General features: G+C 44.5%; 2 protein-coding genes across 3 annotated transcripts; one reads left to right on the top strand and one right to left on the bottom strand.

The window, feature by feature from the left end:
• Positions 1-1,339: 1,339 nt before the first annotated feature.
• Positions 1,340-5,001, top strand: casq1b (calsequestrin 1b; the record flags this gene model as incomplete). Its single annotated transcript, XM_084487304.1, has 10 exons — positions 1,340-1,439; positions 1,969-2,069; positions 2,291-2,402; positions 2,518-2,591; positions 2,751-2,881; positions 2,970-3,015; positions 3,117-3,171; positions 3,496-3,596; positions 3,907-3,981; positions 4,200-5,001. Coding segments are annotated over 10 exons (1,116 nt in total), but the record flags the coding sequence as incomplete, so codon positions are not given.
• Positions 5,002-5,170: 169 nt separating this feature from the next.
• LOC311368484 (E3 ubiquitin-protein ligase TRIM21-like) lies at positions 5,171-10,601 on the bottom strand. Of its 2 annotated transcripts, none has more exons than XM_084487291.1 (7): positions 10,485-10,601; positions 8,557-9,175; positions 7,887-7,982; positions 7,349-7,582; positions 7,080-7,227; positions 6,960-6,986; positions 5,171-6,229 (listed from the first exon to the last, which is right to left on the bottom strand). In XM_084487291.1, exons 1-7 carry the CDS (start codon positions 10,544-10,546, stop codon positions 5,697-5,699), a joined length of 1,719 nt encoding a protein of 572 aa, XP_084343417.1. In that variant the 5' UTR covers positions 10,547-10,601; the 3' UTR covers positions 5,171-5,696. The 2 variants fall into 2 exon arrangements, with proteins under 2 accessions (XP_084343417.1, XP_084343418.1); XM_084487292.1 differs by lacking the exon at positions 10,485-10,601 and adding an exon at positions 9,829-10,472.
• Positions 10,602-10,831: the final 230 nt, after the last annotated feature.

Here is a 10,831-nt window from a genome sequence, read left to right as displayed (position 1 = left end):
GGCCACAGAACCAGACGAACCACAGCCAAACGGGCCCGTTCCTCCACCGAGGTCCGCGCTGCGTTTGGGCTTTGTTAACTCGGCTGCGGCGGCGGCGGCGGCTTTGGCTGCGGGGGCTGTCACTTGTGTTGACTTGTGTGTGTGCTGTGGTGGGGGCGTGACCCACTGTGGACGACTGTAGGACCCCCCCCCCTCACTCCGTCCACAGACAGGGAACATTGCTTGGGGCAACCGTGGGTGGCGATATGATAAGATAACATGACTGATGTTATTGATGATGGCAGAGAGGGGAGACGTTGTGTTCGGATGGGGGTACAGGATAACTTCTGAGTACGCGGAGATAGTTTGCATTGGGAAAGTGAGCAAGACCTGTGTGTGTGTGTTTATGTATGTGTGTAGGTGTTAGTGTGTGTGTGTGTGTGTGTGTGTGTGTGTGTGTGTGTCTGGCCACATGTCTGTGCGTATCATGTATGTGCATAGAAGCTTGCGCAGATTTGAAGTTTGCTAACTCTGCGAGCGCCCGTCTTCATTTTCGCACAACACCTGTCGCTGCGTCTCTCTCTCACTGGACACTGCCGGCTCGAGTTAAACCCCTCTGGTACTCCTCCTCCCGCATTGGCTATGAGAGCTGTCAATCATCAGCTCTGGTTTCACATTGGTTATGCCTTGTGTCAATCATGGGCTTGGGTTTCACTCCGATTTAGAAAGTGCAAGGCAGCAGTCCAAGGGCTTTCGCTTTTAAGGCCTTGAATTTGAGCCGGAATGCCAGGGTTAGGGTTAATATGAGACAAATATAAACTGAATATGTTCACGTTCAGGTCAGGACATATGTGTGGTTTGGGTACAAAGAGAGGACTTGATTTCATCAGTGTCCAAGTGAAGGCTGGTTTATTTGCAGCCTTTTATCAAGTTACAGTCTCTAAAGAGCTAGGCGAGACGCACAAATCCTAAGCACTCAATTCTCGTTGCAATTATGAGACAGTCAGTATAATAATAACACAGTGCTGGTGGAAGGACTGTAGTCACCAAAGTGGTGGTCATGAAGCTTTTTATTCATTCATTAACTTTATTAAAGTCAGAGTTTTTTATTATTCCTAATGACATTTTTAATTTACAACAGGAGTCACAAATTAAAGAAGAATGATTAAAAAAATTATAATAAAAAAAAGAAAGAATTTGCAGATGTACACACAAAATGTACATCAAATACACATTTTCAAAAACATATGAAACAACAAAATGGCAAAGAAATGACACCACTAACACAATGTAATTACATGATGTACACCTTACTGCTTGTACCCGACCTGTGTTTTTCTCACTCCGTACCCCCTTGTCTCTCCAGCTTGCCGCCCAGGTTCTGGAAGACCTGAAGGATGAGGACATTGGTTTTGCACTGTTGGACGCTAAGAAGGAGAAGTCTGTGGCCAAGACGCTTGGTAAGCCTGACCGTTTGAAGACGACACCTCGTTTCGTCTCTTGATTGAAAATAACTAACCAAAAATTGCAGGACTTTTTATTTTTATGATAAAAATATATCATATGTTTAATATACTATAAATCAATTCACACTAAGAATATATATATTAATTCCAAAGATGTGTTATGATTGAAAACTAATAATACAAGTCTTGGGTTGAAAATGTCAGAATTGAAAACTGTATTGGAATCAGGAATCTGTTAGCATGCATTCAGGCAAGGCAAGACATTTACAAAACGCTGCTACCCTCAAGTGGTGGGACACAGCAGTGACTGGGTTATCGTCTGATAGAGAACAAAAATAAACTACTGCAGTGCATTTTATCTGACAGAATGAAATGTTACGATACACTCAGTATTTAAAGTTATTTGTCTTCAACATCAATATGAATCTGACTTCAACGTGATGAAGAGGTGACTCAATGCAGGTCAATAAGCAGTGGAAAAGGATCCAACATTACAACTTGATTTCCACCTGTTAATCCCCAGGTCTGGATGAGGTGGAGAGCATCTACATCTTTGCTGACGATGAGATCATTGAGTACGATGGCGAGCTGGCAGCTGACACTCTGGTGGAGTTCCTGTATGATGTGAGTGCTTGCTCAGCCAGAGATGGTCCCCCACGGCACCGAGGGACCACTGACAGGCTGACGGGGGCTTGTATAGCTTTTAAGCTTTTAAGTTTAAGCAAAGGGAAATATTAAGGTTACAGGGTAAATGCTCGATTTAAATTCTCAATTTAGCCCTTTTAGCCTGGATTTGATTTTTATTTGTTGTGATGAAAAACTTGTGGTTCTCTTGCGGTGCGCAGGTGATTGAAGACCCTGTGGAGATCATTGACAACGAACGCGAGCTCAAGGGCTTCAACAACATAGACGAGGTGATCAAGCTCGCCGGATACTTCAAGAGCGAGAAATCTCCCCGTGAGTGGTCGCCGTCCAAAGTCACTGTTACGACTCAACCAGCTACCGATGTTGAAAACCTCCCCATTGATTTGTGATGCTGATCTCCCTGGTGGATTCTTCTGCCTTTTTTCAGACTACGTTGAATACGAAGACGCAGCTGAGGAGTTCCACCCTTTCATTAAGTTCTTCGCCACCTTCGACCCCAAGGTCGGCATTAGATCATTCCACGTTTGAATATCAGTGTTTAGGATGGAAACTCAATGAATAACAAAGCAGAATCGCATGCATACGCTCCTTAAAATTCAGAGTAGCTCTACCGTTCTTGTATGAGCGATCCATCCATCTCTATCCATCTCTCACTGTCAGATCGGCAAGAAGCTGAAGCTGAAGCTGAACGAGGTGGACCTGTACGAGCCCTTCATGGAGGAGGCTGTGTCCATTCCCGGCAGGCCGTACACTGAAGACGAGCTCGTTGCTTACATTGAGGAGCACGACAGGTACACCGTCACATGACGCCCATAAGGTGGTGCAGAAATAATTCACTGTTTTAAACTATAATCAGTCGTCTTTTTCTTTCATCTCCAGGCCCACCTTGAGGAAGCTGGAGCCCCACAGCATGTATGAGATCTGGGTATGAAGAGTGAACCCCTCCTTCATTCCTATGGTAGACTTCAGGGGGGGTGTGGGCCAGCCTTGGCGAAGCCCTCTTTAATCGCTTCCTCTTGTTAACAGGAGGATGACATTGACGGAGAGCACATTGTTGCGTTCGCTGAGGAGGATGACCCAGGTACATGTATGGCTATGACAAGTAGAGCGCACATAGGAACAGGTGCATCAGTAGTCCTTTCATAAGTGGTAACATGTCCATGTTTCCATGAGCATTCACAAAGAAAAGAAAATAATGAAATGCGTTAATTTATTCAAAGACAAAGTTGCTTTTGTTGTTATAGTTAAGAGGTCAAGACATTCTTGATAAAAGATCCCAGAACTCACAGCTTCTCCAATGACCTCAAGTTCTAAAGTTGTAATAAGTTGCAAAGATGAAGTACGTCGCTGGACGAAAGGCGCGGGCTGCCACGTTGACGAGCTGACCTTTGAACTTTGCACCCAGACGGTTATGAATTCCTGGAGATTCTGAAGGAAGTGGCTCGCGAGAACACAGACAACCCCAACCTCAGCATCATCTGGATCGACCCCGACAACTTCCCCCTGGTACGACCAGGGCCACGCTTTAATCTGATCATTTATCTGATCTCTTTGATCTCTTTAATCGGATAATGAAATATTGTTTGGCCTTGTTTGAGAATATTCCACAAAATATAATATATATATATATATATATATATATATATATATATAATATTCAATAAAGTATGCCTCAAAACATTTGGGCCTCCTACTAAAACGCGCTCTGATTATTGCCAATTAGATAACATGATGGTATTCCCATTTGTGTGGCTAATTAATGCTAGCTGTGTCCACCTGTTGACCTTCAGCTGACCTCTGATCTTGTCCTTCCCAGCTGGTGCCCTACTGGGAGAAGACCTTCGGCATCGACCTGGGCTCCCCCCAGATTGGTGTGGTTGACGTGGAGGATGTAAGCTCTCCTTCCTATGCGGTTCAGACATGATGTTACCCCCTCTCCCCCGAAATGAATGTATTTTATAAGACTTGGGTAAAGATTTACCCAGGGCCTGAGGTCTAAGGTATAAAGGGGTTTGATGTGAGCGAGTCTCCCATCGTAGGATCAGAGCTGTTCTGCATTGTACTCAGGTGGGCTCCTAAAGCTTTATTGGTTGGCGTCTCCTCTCACAGGCCGACAGTGTGTGGATGGAAATGGACGACCAGGACGACATGCCCACAGCCGATGAACTGGAACAGTGGGTCGAGGATGTGCTGTCCGGTAAAGTTGACCCAGATATGGATGATGATGATGAAGACGACGACGATGATGACGATGATGATGATGATGATGATGATGATGACGACGACGACGATGACGATGATGATGATGACGATGATGATGACGATGATGACGATGATGATGACGATGATGATGACGATGATGATGACGACGATGATGATGATGACGACGATGATGACGACGACGATGATGATGACGAAGATGATGACTAAATGTTCACCGTCTCAAATTTCTAAGTTTGTCAATCCTCTCGTTTGTGGTGCCTCACAACAAGAGACAACAATAATGACTTTCGATAGTTCACTGTTTTTGTCGTGGTGCTGGACATTTTAAGGGACACACAGGAAAATCGGAAACATCTACCGCTAAAGTGTCGGGTTTAAAATGTACACACACACACACGTTCATGCGCTTCATTCGTTTTCTACATCCATTCAGTTGGCCCATGAATTCAAGCTAAGTTCAGTCGAACAAGCTACATCAAACGTCATAGTTCTCATTTAGTCCAATTCGGTTAACCAACACAATATTCTCTACCAGATGGAGTGAGAAGATACAAAGTACAGTAATATTTTCTAAACATAACTGGATACGGTCTTAAAATTATAGGAGACTACTCGAAAATCGCAGAATACATTGCTGTTTGTTTCCAGTACAATATTTCACTTGGATAAAAAAATATTTAAAAATCAACTGATGTCGTTTGTTGTATGATATGATTGTTAAATGTTTAAAAGCCAACATATCAAGCTTATTTAATGTTGCTGTTGTGATAGAAGCCCAACAAACTGTTTACTATCATTGGTATTTATTTTATTAAGGAAATTCCAGAATCATTTACATTACAGAATGAAGTGACAAAGTCACATTTTAGGCATGTTAGAAAAAAAAAAAAACTGCATTAGCTGAAGAAGTGCATTGAGAATGTATATTGAATTGAACCATAAACCTAACAATAAGTTATACAAACCCTATCCCAAAAATAAGACATTAAGTCATTATGAAGCTATTAAGACCATAGACCTTGCTTGACCACAAGGGTTGAATAAGAGTTCCCATATGATTAAATGCATTACCCACCACCGCTTAAGGCCTGGAACCCAACAAATATAATAAGCACCCCATTTCCATTACCATTACGAAAGTGATAGTTCATATTTCTCCATGTTCATCATTACACTGTTCCAGGTTTTGGTCTTCAATTAGTAGTTATATTAATGAAACTCATTATATATTTTGGATTGAATATGAACATCCCGCCACCAAAATAATCCCCAACTGCTACCAATGGGTTGGGACACCCATGTGTATTTTCTATGTTTATATATATATTCATTTTATATATATATTTGGTACACACTAGCAGAGTAGTCAGTCCACCGCTTATCCTACACCTCAGAGATGACCAGAGGCTGGGCTTTGCCTTTCGCCTCGTTATGGGGACTGAAATAGGGGCGGAGCTCGCCACTGAATAAACACTTTGTGAACGAGAAGATGTGCGAGGAAGACGTCAGGTCGTAGAAGGACACGAGGCCCTCCTCGTAGTCCAGGAAGACGCCCACCATCTCGGGCTTGGCCTTGAGGGCCAGCTGGCAGGGCGGGGCCGTCATGGCCGCGTAGCCCTGGCCGTCGTAATGCACTATCACCCAGTAGTTTGTGTCGGGCTCGAACACAACCTTCCCTTTCCGTTGAGAGTCCACCGACGCCACGCCCAGGTCCCACCCTACCTTGTCGCCGACGGAAACCTGCCAGTAGGCCTTGCCGGAGGTCAGCGGGTTCCGGCCGAGGACGCTAGTGTAGAGGTCGAACCTCTGGGGGCACTCGGGTACCTCCTGAATCTCGCTGCCGTCTTGTACCTCCTTGCCGTCAGCCGATACGATCAGGCGTGGGTGAGCGGTGCTCGGGTCCAGCTGCACGTCCACTTGAGAAACACAATAGCCGTTTCTCAATACCAAGTACGCGGACTACTTACTCGCGGACTTGGAAGTACGTACTTGGCAAGTCCGGACTTTCAAGTACAGACTTCCGAGAACGCGAGTACGCACCTGCAATTGGAACAGCAGCGGACTCGATGATGCATTCTGGGATATTTAACAGTCCCAAGTCCACACGAGTCACCTCCGATGCATCCTCGGTAGAACGGCCTCATCGAGAACGCATCGAGAACACTTCCGGGTTTTACGACAGTACTCGCGTACTTGGAATTGGAACAGTGCTTGGGCCGCCACTGATGACGTTTATCGAGAACGCAAGTACACGAGAACACACGAGAACGCGAATTGAGAAACGGCAAATGTTTTGGTCACTGGGTTAGCTGGTGAGCTAGCTAGCTAGTTAGTTAGGTAAATCCTTTTTTTTTTTTTGGTTTAATTCTCCTGCGATTATTTTTTAAAAGGACAACTACATGGTTGCAACAACAATGTACATGCACAATTAAAACAGAATCAAGGATATCACAAGAAGTCACAGGATTTATTTCCATTGTGTTCCTTGTTGTAGTTTGAATTGGTTGGTAAAAAGGTAATATCAAAGATTTCCGTTTTGTTCTCTTTGGCGACATCTTTGGTGATAAGCAGTATTTCTTCCCATTATATTGCAAAACCACCAACCCAACAAACTTACTTGGAGTAGAATAATAATACAAAAATTACCTGCAAACTTCACAATCCTCTGTAGTTCTGTGTAGGGAAATCAGAAGAATTAAATGAACTTAAATTCATTATTATTGTTATTTCGCTTCTCATAGGCAAATCTTCCAGCAATTTTCTTACCGATAGGAGTCACTAGCTCCAATTTGTCGTGAATGTCATCCATCATGTTTTTCACGATACTTCGGAAGGTGCCGAAGTAGACGGACACATCGAGTGCTATCTCTGTTATGTTGTTTTCCTCCTCTTGGTCCTGGGTATTTGGATAAGTCTAAAGGAGTAAAAAAAACAACAAGTGAAATAATTCTTTCATTGACTTTACTGTAAGGGTTTAATCAGACACAATGGCCGACACCCAATAAGCAGTATTTACACAAAGAAGCATCTGTCACCTGTAGGAAGTCAATATGGTCTTCCAGGTCGGAGATGCGCTTCAGGTCCGAGACGTTGCTCCGCAGTTCCCTGATCTCGTCATTGAGCTGCTCCGTCACTTCCTTGGCCTGCCTCTCCACCGCCAGACTCTTCTCGTCCATGGGCAGCAGAGCGTGTTTTTTGGCGTCCTCCACGTAGGACATGACAGATGACAGAATGCCGTTGATATCCATACACTCGCTCCGTAAGTTGTCCTAAAAGAAACACAAAGATAGGACCGTGATTATTATTTTGATGATTTATTTTGTTCATTATTCTGGCCAGTAGCATATGCTACTCACTAGAACCACAACAACATACTTCAGATCAGATTATGCCAGACTACCTTGTTGTTTGCCTGTTTTAATTGGATTGAAAGCGATTTACAGAAGCCTTAAAATAACAACTGAAGCTTGGGTTTTATTTTTTGGGTTTTAACATTTCCAAGGAAGCGACACAATTTATAGTCTGCCTCACAAATCAAGATCACTCCTTTAAAAAATACAATACTGTCCTCACCTGGAAAACCTTGAGAGAGGAACGCATTTCCTTCAGCTTGTGTTTCCGTTTCTCAATCCTCTGCTGCAGCTCCCCCTTGAAGTGGATGAGCTGGCCCTTCAGGGAGAAAGCAAAACATCTCAATGTTGACTCCCGTATGAAGCCAGAGTATAACACCACTTTCCACTCAATACTGAGAGTGGTCTTCAACAGCTTTGAAGGTCAATGTTATACCAAACCAATTTGTATTGAGTATTATTCAAAGTGGGATTTCTGTTTTGTTCTCTTTGGCGATATGCGGTAACTTTCCCCAGGGTTACAAACAGTGAAGCCACCTACCAGCGAATAACATTTATAAACTGCAAATGCAAGGGCTTTCATTGGTGGGCCATAGGCCCCATCTCTGTGTTGTCACTTAACAGACATTTATTTGAAATGCGCAAGGCAATATATCAAACAATTGACACAATATATTCTGAAACCATCTGAGATGGCAGGGTGGTCGAGTGGGTGGGCTGTTTGGCTCCCAGCAGAAAGATACTGGCCTTGATTCCCCATTTCCACAATCCACCCGTCAGCAACGTAGAGCCAGATATCCTAACCCCTACCTACTCCTGAACGGCACATCTCTGAGAGTCACGATGGACAAAAGCGACAAAAACGACAAAAGGATGACAAAACTCTCCGTCACCTTCTTATCCTCCCACTCCGTCTCCATGGAAACGATCTCCTGCTGCCCTTCCTCCACGCAGAGGACGCAGATGCAGCGGCCGCTGTCGCGGCAGTACAGCTCCAGGGGCCGCCCGTGCTCCGCGCAGGCCCTGTCGTCCAGGTTCTCCACGGGCTCCACCAGCTTGTGGCCCCTGAGGCGGCGCCTCCGGCCGTGGCCCTCCAGGTGGGCCTGGCAGTACGACATCAGGCACACCAGGCACGACTTCAGGGCCCTGCGGGCCCCGGGCCCCGTGCAGACGTCGCAGGCCACCTCCCCGGGGCCGACGGCGAGCTCCTTGTCCCGCTGGCTCCTGGCCTCCAGGCGGGCCCGGTGCAGGTCCTGCAGGAGCCCCTTCAGCACGATGTTGACCTCCGGGATGCGGCGGAGGTAGTTCTTGCAGAGCGGGCAGGTCTTGTCGTTGTAGACGGCGTTGCAGTTGAGGCAGCGCTTGCAGAAGGAGTGGCCGCAGCAGGTGGTGACGGGCTCCATGAACAGGTCCATGCAGATGGGGCAGATCAGGTGCTTCTCCAGGGGCACGCTCAGGCCCGAGGGCTCCGGGGAGCGCGCCGGGTCCGGGATCGAGCGCAGAGACATGATGCTATGCCGAGAATATATATATATATATATATATATATATATATATTGGTATTATTATGAATGAATGACATTAGATGTGATAACACCACGACACGGTGCCTTAGCAAACTATGTTCATAATTATAATGATGATGAGGGAGTAGCCAAGTCAAGACATACCGAATTAGTAATGATAGGCTAATAACGATGGTAATTATGATGCAACCAAAAATAAACACGTAAGTATTAGTATATAAAAACTGGTGAGTTAGTAAAAACTGGTTAGTAAAACGCCTATTTACATAGGCCTTACATAACATCAACACAATAGTTTACGCACGACTGCAATGACGCACTCTGTTATGAATGCACTAGAGCTTGTTCTACTGGTCCCTATAACACAAAGTTAAAGAGCCAGGGAACCCACAGGGGGGCGTGTTATCCCCATGGTTACGACCCACGCCGACGCTGTTGTATTTGAAATCCGCCCCACATCAATAATTTACAAAACAAATAAATTAAATATACAAAAACACATTTGTGGTTTACGTTGTATGATTGCCGTCACAACCACATTGTAATATTATGTTCACTTCCTGGAGCATTCTGAGTAGGTGAATCACTGATGAATAGCTTGTAATGAGTGTTAATAAGCATGCAATGTGAGGAAAGCACCTCAGGGTTGTGTTTTTCTTCTTTGCAATTTCCTCGTATCTACGTTAAACACTTCTGTAGAGATTTATGGAAAGAGAAAGAGGAATTGAGTCCCTCCCTCGGACTGCGGACGTGGCGTTATACTAAGTATAGGCTACTAAGTATTATACTAAGTATACTAAGTATTATACTAAGTATACTAAGTATTATACTAAGTCCCACCTGGGTTCGCAGCAAAGAGGAACGTCATGGTGTTTGGGGAGAATAGCAAGACAGGATTTTACCAATTTCTGTCTTAATTTGGGTCTTATTCCAGTAACAGTCAAAGAAGTGCCATCGCTTTCTATGATGAGTCATATGATGATCATATGACTCGTCATCACTACGACCATTAGATCATCAATGGGTTCACTGGCTCTTTAAATCAGTTTGACAGCGGAGGGCACATCAGGTCGTGTCTTTACCGTTTCAGACCTCGACCAATTGTTTGTCACTGCTTTTTATAAGAACAATCTCAATTTAGCAGACGTGTCTGCAGATTTCTAAAGTTTGCATTTCTAAAGTTTTAACTTTACAGGACGAAAGATTGCAGCCTAATTTGACAACAAACGCAGTAGGCCTATATAAATAACACTATGACATACCGGTATGATGATATGGTATAACAGAACGATTACCTGTCATTCTGTATCGCTCTTAGGTTATTCCTATGAATATATGTATCTCCCTCAGTGTCCATTGTCTCTCTCGCTTTTCATTGGCAGTGCACTAGAGGTAGGCTACGGGGACTATTACCTTTATATCCCACAGTAAAGCGCTTTTGGTTTCATTTCCGTGTAAATGCCCTTCCCAGACTTAACTTTCGTCTCCTCCTCATCATGTGCGTCAGGCCCTTCAACGATGGAAGGGCGATGGCCGGCCGCATCATTTGTTTATTGTTTGCCTTACAAATGTAAGCGTGAGAAGCCTACGCCCTACCTATCACCGGGGTAATAGTTTTAGAAACGTATAAACAATCGTAAAC

This window comes from Micromesistius poutassou (assembly GCF_964030765.1).
Source record: "Micromesistius poutassou genome assembly, chromosome: 23".
Classification (NCBI taxonomy): domain Eukaryota; kingdom Metazoa; phylum Chordata; class Actinopteri; order Gadiformes; family Gadidae; genus Micromesistius; species Micromesistius poutassou.
This window is presented reverse-complemented; position numbering and strand designations above follow the sequence as displayed.

Coding starts and splice junctions, on each gene's coding strand:
- LOC311368484 (XM_084487291.1), bottom strand. CDS start 10,546: ATGGACACTGAGGGAGATACATATATTCATAGGAATAACCTAAGAGCG. Junction 9,176..10,484: donor AGAGCGATACAGAATGACAG/GTAATCGTTCTG, acceptor TTCTCGGCATAG/CATCATGTCTCTGCGCTCGA. Junction 7,583..7,886: donor CCTCTCTCAAGGTTTTCCAG/GTGAGGACAGTA, acceptor TGTTTCTTTTAG/GACAACTTACGGAGCGAGTG.